General features: G+C 40.0%; 1 protein-coding gene across 1 annotated transcript in view; it reads right to left on the bottom strand.

The window, feature by feature from the left end:
• The window catches only part of LOC123798186 (aldehyde oxidase 4-like), a 56,768-nt gene that overhangs the window by 9,595 nt on the left and 27,627 nt on the right, over window positions 1–19,546 (bottom strand). The window contains exons 16-28 of the mRNA XM_045806435.2: window positions 18,344–18,436; window positions 17,448–17,617; window positions 16,793–16,907; window positions 16,122–16,244; window positions 14,312–14,408; window positions 10,816–10,940; window positions 8,901–9,034; window positions 7,621–7,708; window positions 7,262–7,348; window positions 6,886–7,077; window positions 5,661–5,888; window positions 3,202–3,297; window positions 1,867–1,995 (exon numbers count right to left, since the gene is read on the bottom strand). Coding sequence (XP_045662391.2) covers window positions 1,867–1,995; window positions 3,202–3,297; window positions 5,661–5,888; window positions 6,886–7,077; window positions 7,262–7,348; window positions 7,621–7,708; window positions 8,901–9,034; window positions 10,816–10,940; window positions 14,312–14,408; window positions 16,122–16,244; window positions 16,793–16,907; window positions 17,448–17,617; window positions 18,344–18,436 — 1,677 coding nt within the window. The remainder of the gene's footprint in view (window positions 1–1,866; window positions 1,996–3,201; window positions 3,298–5,660; window positions 5,889–6,885; window positions 7,078–7,261; window positions 7,349–7,620; window positions 7,709–8,900; window positions 9,035–10,815; window positions 10,941–14,311; window positions 14,409–16,121; window positions 16,245–16,792; window positions 16,908–17,447; window positions 17,618–18,343; window positions 18,437–19,546) is intronic.

Here is a 19,546-nt window from a genome sequence, read left to right as displayed (position 1 = left end):
ACATCCAAGGCAAACCTAGGTCACAGGGTTCCTGCCTGCCCAAATATCAGGTATTTTTCTCCTAATTGTGTCCTGACCTTATACTCCTACACATAACTTTACACTCAGCAGTCTGACTGTCTTCTCTTTAAGAGAGTGAGATATTGCAGAGAACAATTTCATTCTTTTGTGACGTCCCGAACTCCTTTCTTTGTATGGAGAATTCTCTCATCTTATGTCCCTTGGTAGGGTCACCTCCCTCTACTGAAGTTCTAAATGCCAGATACAAATTTTCCAGTTTTTACATTACAGAAAAATTTAAAATACATAAAAGTAAGATAATGCACTAGCCCCCCTTATCCAGCTTCAAGAATAAACATTTACACCCTGATCTTACCCATCTACTGTCTTTCTTACTTCTTCTACCTTGCTCCCTTTTGCTTTCTCTGCTCCAGTCCCCCAGGCCTGCTGCAGCTTCTCAAGCATAGTAAGCTAGCTCCCTCTGCTCCCAAATACCTGCATGGCTTCTTTTCTTGCTGTGTTCACAACCTGGCTCAAGGACTGACTGACTGATTGACTGCTTGAATGTAAGCTCTATGAGATCAGGCTCTTTGGACTTAGTCCTGTTTCACTTAGTGCTTTACCTACCCTTAGTGCTTATACTACTTAGCACATGGTAGGCCCTCAGTAAATGTTCGTTAAATCAATATGGAATCAACAAAATAAGTGTGAAGAAGTCACACAAATTTATGACTTTTTATGATGATTTTTCATTATAAAATATAAAAATATTTCTAAAAACACTGTTTCCTTTTTTTAATCTTTTTTTTAAAATTTTTAAAGTATGTCTGCTTTATCAATGCCTGAGACTATGCCTAGCCATGCATTGGGTGTCTTTGTGCCACCTGTGTTTGCAAGACAACTAGAATCTAGATAAAAGGTGAAAAATGGACTCAGTCACCTACGTGTTTTAACCAAATTAGAATCTCCCAGACTGTTTTTCTTGGGTGCTGATTCTATAGATATTAGGAGGGGTTTTATTAATGAAAATGTTTTCATGGTTAAGCAAGCTTGGGAAAAACAGTGAAACAAAGTTAAAGAGGTTTCTATACTGCAGGAGTTGTCAGAGCATTTATTATGATAATATGTATCATAAGTCTCTATGAGCGGGATGTAGTATGCAACATTTTCCAAACTTGTTGACTACAGAATCCTTTTTTTCCACTGAGAGCGTCATGGGACCACTGTTCCAAGGAACATACTTTGGGAATCACGGTTCACATGATATATGGGCATATTCAACAGGCTGAAATTTTCTCTTTAAATCAAGGTGTTTGTCTTTCGTGGGTCCCTAATGGTCAATCAGTGGTTTTCTGGAGGTTGGAGGGTGGGGAGAAGGGAGGTGGTGGTGGTGGCTTTGTTGCATGATCTCTGCAAGCCACCCAATGATTCTACGAGATGGGTGGTAGTTAGGTGAAATTTTACAGAAGAGGAAACTGATCCTTAGAGAGGTAAAAGACAGGTCAACCCCTTCCTGGAATGAGGATGTCCTGTTAGTGATGCACTTACTCTGCACTTCTCCGGTGTGCTGGGGTGAGGTCAGGGAGAGATTCTCTCATCTAACACAAAGGGAGGTTGCTGAAGGTTGCAGGTTTCATATGCAACCAAACATTAATTATGAAAAACAGCCCAGGACAGCAGAAAGAGCACCAGATGGGAGCCCCAGAAAACTGGACTTGGAGTCTTGGCTCTGCAGGTAATTAGCTGAATGTTCTGCAATCAGCCACTTGACTTCTCTTGGACTGTTTCATCTTCCATAAAAGAAGGGGTGGGACAAGGTCTCCTCCAGCACTATCACTGAGTAACTGAGAACTGAAAGACAGGCACCTGTACAGCCTTCCCGTTGATGTCTGCTCCCATCGACGCCGCCGTGAAGCTAGCATTGGGCACTGTGATGGTGCTTGTTTCAGACAGGTGTATATATGACTGGGGGATGTTCAGTTCTCGACTAGCCACCTGTCAGAAGCAGAAGAAGAATATTCTTTGTTCATCGACTTTAAGCATTCCCCCCAAATTAAAAACATTTTAATTCTTGTTTTGAACGGAATATAAAACCTGACTGTCCTATTGGCACAAACATTTAAGACAGCATCTTAATATTCTCTGTTCATTGACTTTAAGCATTCCCCCCAAATTAAAAACATTTTAATTCTTGTTTTGAACGGAATATAAAACCTGACTGTCCTATTGGCACAAACCTATAAGACAGGGTTTCATATGTAGATTATGAGTTTGCAGCAACCAAAGAAACTTTTTGCGCTTGCTTTTATACCAGTTTCATAAGGAGCCATACGGCAGTATGGTCACTCTGGGACATGTAGTTTAGTAGGACACATGCAGTAGGCAAGGCTGAGGCCTGATCTTACTGTTTGACCTTCATCTTCTGTGATTTACAGATAATTTAGCAGATTATGGTTCTTTTGTGGGACATTTTGCAGGCATAAGGATTTTGTTGTAAAGAAGCAAGATACGTTAAAAGAAGGCCCTGTGGATTTTTGTAATTTCCTAATTCCAAGCACTCTATTAAATAATATTATTTCCTGAAGGAAAGTGTCTTCTCCCTATTTCTCATTGGGTGAGCAGCTTTGTCTCCTCCCCCCGCCCCATACACACATACCTGCTCCCACAATTTGATTCAGGTATCATATTCAACACATTCTTATTTAATATTAAAAAAAGAAGGACAAATTTCCTATTGCAAATAATCTCTTGCTCTTTAATAAGTATTAGAAACACTTCTTTGAATTAGTACACGGAATGGCCAGTCATGTGGAGTTCCTAAGTAGATTGTGAATTCTATGAACATAATTTCTCATCCTTTTAAACACATCAATTTTTAATTGAAGATCTGAATTAACACTGTATTGCTTTGAGCAGGTGCCACAAAGCTGAAAAGTATTTTATCTTTGAAAACCAGAATCACACTTGTCAGAAGACCTGATTCTTTTTGTTCAGGAAGAATAATATCACATATTTCCTCGGTTCCAACACTCACTTCCTTCACCCCCCTACAGTCTGCATTCCTGAAATCAAGATGAGTCTTATAGTTGATCCGTGCATGTAGCGTGATGGTATTTCTCCTGCTCAACAGGAAAAAGGCTGCTAAACTGACTGTAAGGTGCTATACTTTGTTACAGTGGAGATGATGGGCACTTATCTCACCTGAATCATTTTGGTGTGAAGACCTTGTCCCATTTCACAGCCACCATGAGTCACCAGGACGGAGCCATCAAGGTAGATATGGACTAGAGCAGCTGCCTGGGGGAAATAATTACACAGTTTGGAAAATAACAAGGCCAAATGTTGCTGAGAGTTTAGCTGAGGTTGCCAGATGAACGGTTTTGCTTGATTGAGCCCATCTCTCACTGTTTATACTGGAGAAGAAAGCCTTCACAGGTAGCGACAAACAACCCCTGTCAATAAACCCCAGACTTGAAAGCCATCAATGTCAATGTATGAATGGTGGCTCATCTCCCCTCCTACCAGTCTCTGGCCTTCTGGGGCCTTGTGTGATTGCTTTGAGGCCACTCCAAAGCCCCACCTTGTACGATAGTTTATTATTCTTCTCTCCAAAACAGGGAAATTAATTTTAAAGCAAATAGAACCTGTATGAGTAAATTTCCAGGCACAAACTGCCTTGGAAACTAGAGGAGCTGGAAGAACCTTGAGATGTTTTAATGGTTTCCAAATGCTGCTGACATTCAGGATCATGGTAGGGAAAAGGATGGGTCTCATTCTGGAAATTCCAACTTAGTAGAAGTTTGGAGGTAGAGCCTAAGCACCCATTTTTTAAACTCCCAGGTGATTTTGAAGATTGGCCAGGTTTGGGATCCACCGATTTTGTCCAAATTTTCACTTTGCACATGGGGGAGTAGAAGCCTGGGGAGGAGGAGAATGGCCAAACCCAGGTGCTTAGCTTGTGGCAGAGTCAGGACTGGAACCGACAACTCCTAAACCTAAGCCCAGTGTCCTCCACACCTATGCCAGGCTGTCTCCTTCAAACTCACTGCTGCTGTCTTTCTCTGGGGCTGACTCTTCCAGTGGAAGAATCCACAGCCTGTGCAAGTGGCTCCAGGGACCAGGCCATAGGAGGAAGGAGGCTGGTCTACGTTAGGTGGTTTGCAAGTTGCTGGAATTTTTCTTTACAGCAATTCCTCTCTCATGCTAGTGCATGTGGCCCAGCACCCTGCAGGTGCCCCCTTGGGACCTCGACCCCTGTGCTGATGCCCATGCCCCTGCTACCAAGCATGGAAAATATCAACTAATTTAGCTATGCTGGTCTCCTGAGTCTGAGGCTGTATCTCAGGGCTGTCACGTTCTCTACAAGAACTTTTAAACTTTGTGTTTTCGCCTAATGATAATCTAACAAGAGTAATAGATAACCACTTAACAGTGGGTATTGCCACATGCTTTCAGAGCCCATGTTAGATTTTATGTTGATGATTGTACAACCACCAAGTAGGGCTATTTTAATTAATGGGGCATATTAGAGGCAAGAGGTGGGACAGTGAGTCAGCACACCGTACGTAGGCATTTAGGACAAAGATTTCAAAATGCCTTGTACAGCAGCAACAGCCGGCACTACCACCATTTTGTGAGCAAGCACTTAGTTTTAAAGAAGCCACATCTTCTACTATGTTAAGTTAATGTTATTATTTTCTTACTGGCATTTGTGATACTATTTTTATTTAATTTCCAATTTTGTTTGTATTTTATAAAGACATAAGAGCTAGAAGAAGCTTATTCCTTGTTTTGAGGTTATTCACAGTTAAATAACATCAAAATAAGTAATTTAAGTGATCACAGAGTCCACAGAAGCTTTCCTTTAAAGGGGGTCTGTGTGTTATTCTAGCTTGAGAAGCACCCCCGGGGGAAAGACAGCAGCGGCTCCAAGCCGTGCAGTGCTCCTGGCCTTCCCCTCTCGCCCTCTCATTTTGCTTTCTGCCTTGTTAGTGGACGCCAAGGAAGGGTGTGTATGGAAGATAATCTGGTGAGAGGCATTCATACCATGAAGGGGGCCTGTATTCTTTCCTTGGCATAGGTTTGTTAAGGGGACATTTCAGATGGGGATAGAAGCAAAAAATAAGACAGAATCAGAAGCAGAGCCCCATGAAACACTGTTCAAGGTGAAACCTAAAACAAGGCACAGCAGTCACGGAGCTTTCACATAGTAACCCCAAGTTCCTGCGTGAATGGGGTGGCTCTGTCTGTTCTCGTGTGTTTTTGAAAGCTCTGTCTTCAGATGACCCCACTGCTGCCACTAAGAATTTAGGAAAGAGAGAAAGAGATCCTCTTATTTCTCCCAATTCTCTCATGGATTTGAAATTAGACCTCATTCCCCAATGCTCGTGTTTGGGGCCCTGCCCAAGGTCAGACCCCTCAAACTAGACTTTACCCATTGATCACTCCGAGTCCCTGCTACCGTGTCACACCTGATCTGCCCTGATACCTGTGGTCTCCCACGCTTGCCTAAACCTGCTTTGTTCCCTGCTGTAGGAATCGCCCCGCTTTCTTCTTTCCCCGCAGGAGGCCATCCCTAGTTGCAAAGATTGCCATTTTCAGACAGCCAGTCATGTGGAAAGGGCTTCTGGTGAGAAGACAGACACCTCTCTCAACCTCACCTGATTGTAGTAGGCCACAGGGAACCCAACGGTAAATTTCATGGGGACCACGGCAAGCCCCCTCTTCTTCCAGTAGTTCTTTTTGTTAAATTCCTCTGCAGCCAGTTTCCTAGCAGAGAATGAAGATTTCTCCAGACATTCTTTCCAGCATCTTCGCAATGGCTCTGGATTAAATGTCTGCTTGTAGGCTGTTGTGCTAATTCTCTTATACATGTTTATTTCTTTAACCTGAAAGACAATAAAATGGATTTTAAGGACATATCCTTACTCCATTAGTGGGGCATGGGTTTTTGCTATATACCTGATATGAAGAAAGTCTTTCTAAAAAAGGAAACCATTTAAATGTCTGTAAATATGCAAGTGCAAGAGTACATGTAAAAACATCACAGTAACAGCAATAACCACAATAACAGCAGAAACTACTGGTGAACACTTCATCTGCTCCAGGCTGTAGGCTAAGTGTCTTATCTCAGTTAACTTCACCATGACCCTGAGAAATAGCAGGTACCAACTATTATGAACCCTGCCACAAATTTTGTTAGTGGTGAGACAAAATTCTCCCCACTCAAAATTATTCTACCCCTACACAACATTTCCTTATTCTTAACTGTTCAAATTAGCTCCTTAACATCTGCAGCCATGGTAGAATGTCTGCACAAATGGCAATCATTTCATTCTCCGTGTTCATGCTCTTAGGTGGCTTCGCCCTCACTCTGGGATTGGCCATGTGACTTGCTTTGGCCCATGGGACAATATAGACCAATACAGACCAACACAGGCAGACACTTGAGGGCTTGCCACACTCCTGCCACTCTTGGGAAGTCTGTGATCACCACCACGAGAACTAACTTGGGCTAGTCTACTGGAGGATGAGACTCTGGAGGTGAAGTGGACATGACCCTTCTCAGCTGAGATGTCCCCCAGACTAATTGGCCCAGTGACCACCAGGCACATAAACGAAGCTGTCTTAGACCATAAAACTCCAGTTGAGCTGGCTCAGACCAGAAGAGCTACCTAGCTGATCCTGAGAACCAGAAGAAATACTTTCTGTTATTTTAGTCCATTTAATTTTGTGGTTGACTTGTTTTATACCAAAAGCTAACTAATACACAGATGGTGTACTTTATTTCTTTGAATCTACTTAGAAGCTGATATAATGCTATATGTACGCACTCAAGATATATCTGAACCAATGCTGTTTTGTTAGGGGGTGCTGACTTATTACCTCTTCAGGGGATAAGTTACATTGCGATGCCACAGCAGCCATGTAAGCTTCTGCCACCACTGCAGCCTCAGGGAAGCCATATCCTCGGAAGGCTGTGTTGGATGGCAAATTTGTTTTGCAGGGCCTACCCCGGCACCGGAAATTAGGAATATAATATGCATTGTCAGATTTCAGCACGATGAACTCTGTTACCTGAATTAAAGCAAAACAAAACAACACTTCACATCTATCAAATATTCAAAACCACTTAACCAAATTTTTTCTCTAACTAGAACCCTTCATAGAATTTATCTACTTTGCATGACAAATATTCATGCCAATAAAGTGTGACACATACAGCTCAACTGGTAGCCTCTGGGAAAGGCATATTTCTTACCGACTCAGACTCATCAGGAGTGCATCCACCGTTGATATAATATTCAACATCAGCAGCTTTGATCACACCGTTGTTCATGAATCCAATCTACAAAGTGATATAAGTAAAACCACTTTCTCGATACAACCATGTCAGTACACAAACACATGTAATCACAGTTGTCAGTCTACCTAACTTATGAAAATGGTTTGACGTAATAGTCACCAGAGGGACACTGAGGCTGATGCCCAAGTTGACTAGGATTCCAAGAAAGTTCTGGTCAGTTGTAGGCAGCATCCAAATATTCCTCTCCTGTCGGTTGGTTGGTTATCACTGAACAATGTTTTAGGCAATTTCCTAAAATTTTTGATCTCACTCACTTTGTATTTTCCGAGGAGTGGGTGGCGGCCAGCAGTTATCAGCATGTCATCACCACGCTCTAGAATAAACCGGATTGGGCGGCCAGTCCTATAGGAAATGACTCTATTAATATGCTGGATGCTTTATAAATTGTAGAAACAAAGAGATGGGGAAGGGGGCTTGAAATAATCAGGCTTAGTGGTTTTCAGGGGGGAAGTCACATGCTTTAAACAACATTTCAGAAGTTTGTGGGGGACATTAAAATAAACATGGTTCCTATTATTATCCTGGTTTTATCATGACTGAGAATTTATATATTGAAATGCTACATTATTTCATTTTAAGTTACTTTCATTTAAAATTTTTTATATAACATTAGGGGATTGTATGATTATTTTGCAATTATGTGTATAAGTAGGTTATATTGTTATGAACTTTACTTTGGGATATTAAAAGGGGCATTAAAATAACTGCCACGGGGGATTTTGAGGCTGGAAAGGTTGAGAACCAATGCTCTGTTGAGCTCAGGCCCCTTTTCATTCAGCTCCCTGTTCATAAAATGTCCATTGAGGACTCTGGCTTCTGAAGGAATGTTCCTGGTGCCTGCACACCCATTTGTATAAGACAGCCTTTTCCATTGTTGGAAAGTGCCAATGACCTAAGGCATTCACAGTTTTTCCTTTTGTAGCAGTAGCCTAGGATAAATTAAGTTTGTCTTGAATATTTGGAGAGGTTTAGTAGTTATAAGGTTCACAAAAGTCACAGCTATTCCTGTGTCTGGTTATTCCATTTGGATGATGGAGAGGCTAAGTGAACATTCCCAGGAGCAGCAGACATTGGTTCTTCTCATGACAAAACCTGTCTCTTGTAAGATTAGGGTTTTGACCCTTCTTCCACGCAGGCAAGCTGAGCTTGATTTATTTTAACAATTTAAAACATAAATATTTTAAAGTTTTAAAGTCAATGAAAAGTAATACGTGGTTACATCTCAGTCAAGACACACAGTGATTACATCTATTTTACCCTATAATCTTACAAGACAGGTAGATATTATTTTCACCAGTTTATGGGTGAAGAAACTGAGGTGGCTTGTCAAGGTGACCTTGTGAGTGAGTGGCAGTTCAAGAGCAGGGTTAGAACACAGATCCTCTGGTTCCGGTCCAGTGTTCCTCCGCCCACATGCTAAGTCCACCCTTTGGAGATGAAAGGCTGTGACCCGCGGGATGGAGGCTGGGGCGCACAACCGGAAGGACACGATGGTCTCTGCACCGTCAGGAGCAGCTGCTACCGCGAATCTTACTTGTTGGCGGCCACGGCACCAATGGCTCCTAGCAGAGCAGGCTTGGTCACTTTTCCCCCAAATCCTCCTCCAATTCTTTTCACGTGGCAGGCGATCCTACTCCTTGGAATGTTTAATGCTGCAGCCACAAATTCCTGCAAGAGGTAAGTCCCCGAAGCCACATAAGTGCAATTTGATAGTTTATTTCCTCACCCGTACACTTCCTGTCTGCCTAGTCAAACCCGTAATTCAACAAATAGAACATTTATTTAGTTCTAAGTATGGAACATACTTAGTTCCATAACTTAGAATATTTAGAGCTGTGCAGCCATCACCATAATCTAATTTTAGAACATTTAAGCAACCCCAAAGAAACCCTGGATCTACTGAGCAGTCACTCCTTACCTTTCTCTGGCTTCCCTAGCACTAGGCAACTACTGATCTAGTTTTTGTCTCCATAGATTCACCTGTTTGAAACATTTCATATAAACGTAATCATACAATATGTGATCTTTTGTGACTGGCTTCTTTCACTTGGCATAATGTTTTCAAGGTTTTTGAAAGCATGTTGTCCATGTTGTAGCATGTAACAGTACTTCATTCCTTTACGGCGGAATAATATTCCACTGTACGGATATACCGTCTTTGTTTACCCATTCATCAATTGGTGGGCATTTGGATTGTTTCTACTTTGTAAACAATGCTGTTATGAACACTCACATATAAATTTTTGTGTGGGCAGATGACTTCAATTCTCTCAGGTAGATACCTAGTCATGGAAATGTTGGGTTTATGTAGTCACTATCTTTAATATCCTTAGAAACTGCCATGCTATTTTCCAGGCTGTGCCATTTTTCATGCGTATCAGCAATGTATGAAGGGCTGTGAGTACCCTGTACCCTAGTTACCCCTGGGAAATGCCTCATGAAGTTAACTAATTATACCTTAGAAGGTATTGATGATAGACAGCAATGATAACCTGGGGCATGCATTTTATCCATTTTGGAGCTCAGACCTGCATACTCTCTGTCAAAAGAGAGCTCACAGGTGATCTTTATCACCTCTCTCAATTTATAGAAAAAGATACTGGTGCCCGGCAACTTGTGGGAGATTACGTAGGTTTTTCAGGGCAAAACCATAACTCCTCACTCCTCTGCTGTCCACTTCAAAACTTGTAACCATGGAGGCCACAGCCACATCCCAGCTCAACATCAGTTCCCTCAGACTTTCATTTTGCCTTGAATAGTAGCTTCCTCCTCCCACTGAGCCTATCTACCCCTGCAGGACCCCAAGGTACCAACTCACTTTGCTCTACCAGGAAGCCCTCAGCTTTTGCTTTTCCCCTCAGTAGTGCTTGTCATTACTCCTCCTCTCAGTATAACTGTTTAAGTATCCCCCTGTGCCAGACACTATTCTAGACCCAACATCTCCACATCTCAGAAGAGGGGAGTGTCAGAGGATTTCCTTTACTTGCCTGGGTGCAGCAATGCCTTTTATCTCAACCACTGGAATAGGACTGGAAATCACCTGCTACTGCATGAAAACGCAATCGCTTTACACGTGCCTCACCAATACATACAAACACTGAGACAGGGAAGCGACAGGAGTGAACCACAAAGGGAAATTTAAATATAATAAGAAGGCTTTGACCTCCCTGACATTAGGTTTATACTATCACAGTTGTTTTAAGGGTAAGATTTATCTTACCTATGTTTTGGAAGGTAGCAAAATTTTCATTTCTCTTTGAAACGTCTGCCCTTTAAGGGAAATATGTGCCCCATTTTCTCCATTCTGGACTGTAGCTTATGTCAAATATACAGAGAGTTTGAGTTACAGGAGTCGAAGGAATCCAAAGTCCCCTAGAGCAGAGTGCTTGGTTGTAGGGCCCTACAGCACACCACATCTGGAGTCCCATTTTCCAAAAATATCCTGTTACCTGCGCATGGCTTGGAAACTGTGTTCCAAGGTATAGGACCATTTCTTTATCTTCCTGTTTTGGGATAGCCAGGATAGTTTGCGTTTCCATGTAGAAATGTTCCTGCCCTTCTACATGGGCCTCACCTATAAGGTATAAACACAGGACAGTGCTTACGTGAAAGTCCCAAACTGGGGGCTCTCAGTGTATTTGGTTTATGAGGAGCAGGTTGCTTTATTAGCTTATGGAGAGCTGGAATTTATATCATTTGGTTAAACCACTTTTTTTCTAATTAAGACTTGTGTACAACCAGCTATATGATCCTGGGTCATTCACTTCCTCTCACTTGGCCTCAGTTGCCTCATCTGTCCAATGGGGTGGTGAGATCTGTGATGTGCTGGACTTGAGCATACGACTAACCTAGCTACATATGCAGGCACCATCATCTCTTTGGTGAATTTGGCCGTTATTAAACCCTCATTTCGTCCTCTGTAAAATGGAAAGAGGGGAGGGTAATAACAGTATGTACCTCAGTCCAGTGATGTCAGGATTACTGAGTCACAGATCAGTGGTTCGTGAAAGGACACAAAGGTTTAAAATGGCAGAGCTGAGGTTGTTTCTTTCCCTAAAACCAGCCTGCTCCTGCTGGTTTAGCTGAGATTTTTGGCTTGCTCAGTATATCCTTATCATTTTCTAGGTTATACCAGAAGAGGCATTTGGCCCTACTTTCAGCATTTGGAAGGCATTTTTACTTTAAAATAAAATAAAAAACTAAATACTTCACTATTTTTGCTTTAAATTTATGTCAACATAATTCAGCTAAGAATAACAACAACAACAAAAATTAGCCAAAAGATTCCTGTGCTGTTAAAATAAGTGAGAAGTTATTTTTGCCAAGAGTCAAAGGATTTCTTGACATTATCTCTTTGGACAACAAAAGGTGAGTCATGCAGAAAGGTCCCCCTCCCCCCCAAAAAAAACTCTCTTCCAGGTTTTCATAAAAGATTAAAAGCTTGCAGAACTCTCTATTCCAACTCTTTAGAAGGGGGTAATAGATTCTGTGAAAATTACTATTTTCTTTTACCCAAGACTGGAAGTAATTCTCCTTAAAGAACTGTGCTTCTCAATCTTGAAAACACCTTAGGATCATCTGGGAAGCTTTTAGATAAATACTGATGCTCTCGTCCTGTACTCAAAGTTCTGATTTCATTGGTATGGGGTGGGATCTGGGTATTGGTACTAAAAAAAAAAAAAAAAAAAATCAGGGCGCCTGGGTGGCTTAGTCAGTTGAGTGTCTGCCTTCAGCTCAGGTCATGATCCCCAGTGTCCTGGGATGAAGCCCTGCATCTGGCTCCCTGCAACTGATGAATTATTGAACACTACATCTGAAACTAATGATGTACTATATGTTGGCTAATTGAATTTAAACAAAAAATTAAAGAACTAAATAAATAAAAGCTAATTGTGTTTTTATATACTAGACACAAACAAGTAGAAAATTAAATAAAAATAAATGTCATTAGAACAGCATCATAAAGCACCAAATACTAGGTATAAATATTAAGAAGGATGCGCTCTGTAGTGAAAACTACAGTTACTGAGAGAAATTAAAGTAAACCTAAATAAAAGGCAGGGTCTATCCTGCTCATGGATTGGAACTTAATACTGTTAAGATTTTCAGTCTCTAGGTTGATATTGTTTCAATGCAATTCCAGTCAAAATCCAAGAAAGTTATTTTTAGTGAAAATTGATGAGCTGATGATAAATGTATATGGAAGTGCAAGAACCTATAATAGCTAAGGTCATATTGAGAATTAGCAAAAGGACATTATACTCTCAGATTACAGAATTTACAATAGAGTGACAGCAATTAAGATAGCGTGGTCTGTTACAAAGATAAACAGATGAATGGAATATAATAAAGAGTTCAGAAATACACATACACATATGTAGACACCTGGAAAACCACAAAAGCTGCACTGCAATTCACTAAAGGAAAAGATAGTTTTTAATAGATGGTGCTGGGTCAACTAGATATCCACTTGAAAAAAACTGAAACTTGACCCCTGCGTCATGCCAGGCAGAAAAATTAATTTGAGATGGATTAGAGACCTCAATGTCAAGGCTAAAACATTTTATCAAGCTTCTAGAAGTAAACATAGAAAAATATCTTCATGACCTTTGGATAGGCAAGAATTTCTTCATGGGCTCAACAACACTGGGCACCATAAAGAAAAGACTGACAAATTGTTCTTCATTAAAATCAAGAACTTTTGTTCATGAAAAAGAATAATGAAGACAGTGAACATGCAGTCTACAGGCTGGGAGAAGATATGTGCAATACTTATAACCAACGAAGAACTTATACCAAAAAACATAGAAACCTCCTATAGACTTGTAAGTAAATTAAGTAATTATTATATTATTAATTATGTTAAAAGTAATTATATATAATTATAGCAATATAATATTAATTATAATTATCACTTTTAATTAGTTAAAAAGCAGGCAAAAGACTTCAACAAATATCCCACCAAAGAGGATCTAAAAATGGCCAATACACATATGAAAAAATTCAATATCATTATCATCAAAGAAATTCAGTGGAAACCACAATGAGATACTACTCCACCAGATTAGATAAAACTAAAAAGACTGATGATAACAACAGAACAATGCAACTCTCATAAGCACTAACAGGAGTACAACTGGAACAAAAATTTTTTTTAATGTTTGGCATTAACTACTAAAGGTAAATATATAAAAACACTATTATTTAGCAATTCTACTCCTGGGTATATTTCAATGGAAATGACTGCTTATGTTCACCAAAAGACATGTACAATATTAAAGAAACTTTATTCATAACATCAAGTTGAAAATAGCTAAATAGTCTATCAACAGTAGAATGGATAAATAAATTGTAGAATTATTTATACAATGGAATACTCCTACACAATGAAAAAGAACTACTGATCTATGCAACCATGTAGGTGAATCTTCCATACAAAATGTTGAATAAAAGAAGTAGGCACAAAGAAAGTTATACTGTAAGATTTAATTTGTATGAAGTTCAAAAGAGGTAAAACTTTTCTGTGTGATAAAGACCTTTGGGAGAGTTATTGATTGAGAGAGGGCAAGAGGAAGCTTTCTGGGCTGCTGGAAGTGTTCTATATATGTATTTCTAAAGATTTTATTTTTAAGTAATCTCTACACCCAATATGGGGCTCGACCTCACAACCCCAAGATCAAGAGTTGTATGCTCTTCCAACCGAGTCAGCCAGGCACCCTGGAAGTGCTCTGTATCTTGATGTGGGTAGTGTTTACATAGATTTGTACAGAGACATAAAATTTCATCAAACTGTAAACTTATTATTTGTGCATTTTAAATCTTGATTTAAAAATCACACTAGGGTTGAGAGCTCTGCCTTGGAGTTTCAGTATTTCTCAAACCAGATAATTGAACTTAGAGTGTTCAACTTCAGAGGAGTTACTTTTCTGGCCTGAGACCACTTACCTTCAATGATTTGATCAACATATTTAAAGGCTTGCTCTACATTTCCTTGCTCGACTTTCTTTTCAATGGAAAAAAATGAATTGTGCTCTAGTGCTTGCTGCAAGTGAAAAACAAACCAAAACAATAAAAAGTTTTGTTTTTTTCACATCCTAATAAGCCATTCATCCCCCATCAAACTGCTATGCTCTTGCTTTATCAGATAGTCACACACCACAACAGACAATCCGAGCAGTGTGGAGAGTCTGCAGAAACTGGGATACCATGGGGTACAGGCAGGGGTGACTCAGTTTTGTTCAGGGCTCTGAGGAAGAGCTGAGGGGGAAACAAGCATATATGAAACAGGGCCTCACCCTCTAGATTGCTGAGGGATGACCTGAGGCAGTTGGGTATTCAGGTGCCAACTTTGTGGTGTGAGTGGGGGCTGGAGTAAGAGGGTAGAGAGAGGCCAAGGAGGAGGCTGGTGGAGCTGCAAATGCTCAGAAATGGCCTTGTCTAGGTGACCTAAATTAGGTGCTGAATTGCATGGAATTAGGACGGTTACAGACAGGAGGCGAAATCATTTGAAGTCAAGGGCACCTCAGAAAGCAATAGTTTGAGGCTGAAAAAAAGCTGAGGGGCCAAAAAGAGAACAAGGCCAGGCTGGCTAGGGAGCAGGTTTTCTATCAAGAAGCAGCTGGATAAGCTTCAAAGGTGAATAGAGGTTGGATTATGAAAGACTTTGAGTTCTATGCTAAGAACCTTATCGAGGGGGGCATGATTGTATAAGAAAAGTGACCTGATGAACACTGAGGCTTAGAAAAGTTAATGTGGTGGGTAGACAGGTTGAAATGGAGTACAAGAGCCTCTTTAAGTGGTTACTGTAGTAAGTCGGACAATAAATGGGGAGGTCTGGGCTGAAGGGTGGGATGGAGGTGAAACTGAGAATGGAAAGAAAGGGGCTGACTTAAAGGCATTTAAAAGATAGCTGGGAAAGACTTGAACTTGGCAACTCTTGGGAAGAACAGAGGAAATCAGAGAATATTGAAGACTGATGCCTACCTGGCTGGGTTTCATATTGCTCATGTACCCACCTATTCATCTCTCCCTCCATCACACGCATTTAATAAGATGGACCAAGTTTAGCGCTTTGCTATAGCACCATGCCCCCATTAATAACAACTAAAACAAAAATAATAGCAAATATTTACTGCATGAATTCCATGTCTCCCAGGTGCTGTTCTAAGCATTTTAATTGGGTTTTCTCATCGAACCCTCACAATGACATTTATGTGGGTGCTTTTATCATTCCCGTTCTACAGCTAAGAAAGTAAGCGGGATTTAAGTAACTTGGCAAAACTTTCATTGCTATTAAGAGGCCTCTAAAAGATGGAGTTAGAATACAAACCTGGGTTTTCTGTCTCAGAGCTTGGAGGAAGTGGGCAGGAGACAGAGTACCCAGGCTGCAATTCAGTAAATGTTACAACTGTTCTGTCTCACAGTGCTCTGGATTTTTCCACTGACTAGTTTTACATGGAAGTCATAAGGACATTCCTCTGGTGTTACTTATTTGTATTCTGAGGACATGCCTTGGCAAGAGGCAATGGGAGAAGAAATGGTCACAGGAAGGAAGGGGAAATCCAGGCAGGGAAATTCTCAGTATTATGTCTCAAGGTGCAGATCGCTAGAGCCTTCACTCTGAAAATATAGATAGCACTTAAAGTGCAGAGTATAGATGGAGCCCAAATTATACTATTTTGTGACTCCACCAGTTGAGTTCTGCCAGAAGTATACTGGCCTAGTCATTCTAGAAGACACAAAATGGCCTGACTACCTCTATTGTGATAATCCTTGGTTGTATGTCTTCATAAGTGATCTTCACTTTTTTAGCCGCCTCTCTTGCATGAGCATAGGTGTCAGCAGCCACAGTGCAGACAATCTGACCCACGCAAATAACCTGCAGAAAAGCCACATGTCGCCATTAGCTAAGACAAGAATCATTAAAAAGGAATTACAGTTCCCACATTCTTACATTTACCCACTGGGTTCTTATGACCAAAAGAAAGATGATTTTTCTACCTACGAGAATAAATTCAAAACACTGGACTGAGTGAGATTTAGAGGGTACAAAAACTGGGTGCAGAACTTAACGACCTGGCTTCTGTCTTTGGGAGCATTCCTCACCATTCCCATATCACACACTTTAATCCGGTCATCCTGAAATTCTGTTGGTTCTTTTAATGTCCTATGATCTATATTGCTTCTATGGTTTTCTCAATTTTTTTTTAAGAAACTGTCTTTGACAGGGCTTATGGCTTATGATCAGAATCTCAAAAGGGTCCACAATTCAAGAGAGAATTTGAGAATCACTGATGTGGAGTCTTTGGTTCCCTGTAAGTATTTGTGATGTGAACATGAATCCATGGATGTTAGAGTCAGAACCAATAGTCATTTTGGTGTTTCTAACTGAGCATTTGAGTAAAAGGCCCCATACAAATCACACACCTCATTCTGTGCATAGAGGACCTCTCCCTGATGGTTATTATCTCCTGGAACGTCCTCTGCTGTTATCACATCAAAAACACCTGGAAGGGCCAGGGCTTCTGAAGCATCAATTGATCTAGGAGGGAAAATTTGAAAGCGCGCATCAAAGTTGCAGGGGTGAGTTCAGGGTACAATATAAATGATTACTCAAACACAGGGAAAAACTATAATGAACCTCATAACTAAATCATGGGACAAAATTCTATGTTGAAAAGTGCCAATGTTTAGCTTGTGTTTGGACTCTTGGCATTAGTTTCTTTCAAAAATTTGCTTAAAAAAGGACTGCTATCCATCCAGAAGAGGAAATGAATGTTCTTAGTTGACTTAAATATATAATAAAGTCTCAATTTTATTTATTTATTTATTTAGATTTTATTTATTTATTTGACAGAGATAGAACACAAGCAGGGGGAGCGGCAGGCAGAGGGAGAAGCAGGTTTCCCGCTGAGCAAGGAGCCCTATGCGAGACTGGATCCCAGGACCTTGGGATCATGATCTGAGCCAAAGGCAGACGCTCAACCAACTGAGCCACCCAGGCGCCCCATAAGTTCTCAATTTTAATGTGAAATTGTGAATGCATTCCAGTAATACAAAGAAACATCTTTTATTTCCTTACATGATCTTTGCGTGAGCTCTGGTGCTGGTGGTTACAGCCAGGAAGAGTTCTTGGGCAATAGGGGGCATGTCATCACTAAATACAGCCTCCCCTGTGGCATGTTTGATGGCTGACTGGTGCATGACTGGGTGGCCGACGGGGTCTTGTGGGGATTGGTAGGGATCCGCACACTGTCAATGAATAAAGCAGTTATTTAACTTCCAGACATTCTCATGCACTGAAAATTGGGTCTGATGTATCTGGCTTACTCCCATGTCAAGAAAAATTATAGGTAATCGGTATCCATATCTGTGAGTCAAAGTTAATAAATGTCCATTGAGTACCATGGTAAGAGATATATTCTGGTTATAATCTACCCCCTCACCTCTCCAAAAGGAAGACATTGTTCTCATCCTTAAAAATTCCACAAGCTTGTAAGGATATCAGAATACACACAAACACACATTAAAATAACATGGTCAACTTCATATAGCAATAAAGAACACTTTATACAGCTAATATGGTGCAAAGAAAATACACAATTCCTGGGGGATTTAGGACGGCTTTATTAAAGCAGGGAAGGCTTCCTAGAAGCAGTGAATGTAGAGTTAGGTTTTGAAGAAAGAACAGGCATTCACTAAGAAAAGGAGAACATTTTAAGCAACAACACTGAAATAGTTGAGGAGGGACATTTAGAATCCAATTCCTTGTGAAGACTTGAGTAAAATAGAATAGAAGCTAAATCAAGCAAATTGTGAAATCATGTGTGAGTAACAATGGGTAGTGTTGGCTGGCTTTGGTAGACATGACCCTTACAAATAATAAAAAATATAGCTATTGAAAAGAGGAAGATATATGCAGGATGCATGCATCTGAATGCATACAAAGAATAAAAAATAAGAACTCTACACACTGACCTGAAACATCTGAATTCCTTGCAGTGTTTTTATGGGGAAATCTTCTAAGGCACTCATGTACCTTTCTGGGATATCAGGAAACTTATGGGGATCCTGAAAAGAAGATTATTTCACATTTAGCTTTACATCCTGAGTCACTAGCTTGGAGAAGTACATGTAGAAATAGGTTATCCAATTTATTCTCCCAGATATTAGTCTCCAGATCTGCTGGGAGAAAGCCCTGAGCTTCGAGCTCCCTAGGCTAGCAGCAGCATGATTGTATCTGCTCATGCACACAAGAAGGTGAATGCTATTTCCAGGGAGTGGAGACTTCCTTTATGAACAGCTCTCCTTTTGAATGGGTGGAAATATGTGCACTTCCAAACAGAGGCTGTGCTTTCAAGTCCGGGACAGTCTTCTGGGCATATATCACAAAGAAGCAACTAACAGAGCAGACGAAGATTAATCTACAAGGACATTCAGCTACAGATCATTTGTCATAGTAAAGAAACTAGAATTAACCTAAATATCCAATAAGAGGGAACTGAATAAACAAATTATGGAACAGCCATAAGATATAATATTTTGCAGTTATTAAAAATGATTTCATAGAAGTATATTTATGGACATTAAAAATGCTCATGAATTATAATTAAGTGAAGAAATGGATTACAAAAATTTTTGCAGAGTATCATCCCTTTTTCTTGTAAAAAAAAAAAGAGAAATATATATGTATGCATTCCAAATGTTAATAATAGTCTTTATGGTAGGATTATTGTTTTACAGTTGATTTTTAAAATTTTTGCTTCTCTGTTTTTGCTTTTTCTGTAAAGATAGAACATATAATCATAATATATATGTAAGAGAACATATGACAATATATAAGAATATAAAACAATAGACATATTTAATAAATTATATGTAGTAATGTATTAGATATATGCAAATTATATATATAATGAACATATACAATAGAGTATATAATAATTTACAACAGAATATTATGTTAACGCTAATAATAAATAATGTTAATAAAAACGATAAAAAAGGACTTGCTGAATTGACAGAGTAAATCTTTCAGCCATAAAAGAAATGTGTATGTAGTCCCTTATCTGCCATTTTTGGGTCAGCTCACGACTTATCACGGGGACACTCACAGTCGTGGACCACATTCTGAGAAACACTGCTGTGAAGATCATTTTAAACTAGGCTAGGTAAGAAAAA

This window comes from Ursus americanus, chromosome 1 (genome assembly GCF_024610735.1).
Source record: "Ursus americanus isolate L20-20 chromosome 1, mUrsAme1.1.p, whole genome shotgun sequence".
NCBI lineage: Eukaryota > Metazoa > Chordata > Mammalia > Carnivora > Ursidae > Ursus > Ursus americanus.
Note: the sequence above shows the minus strand (reverse complement) of the source record. Positions and strands in the feature narration are given on the sequence as shown.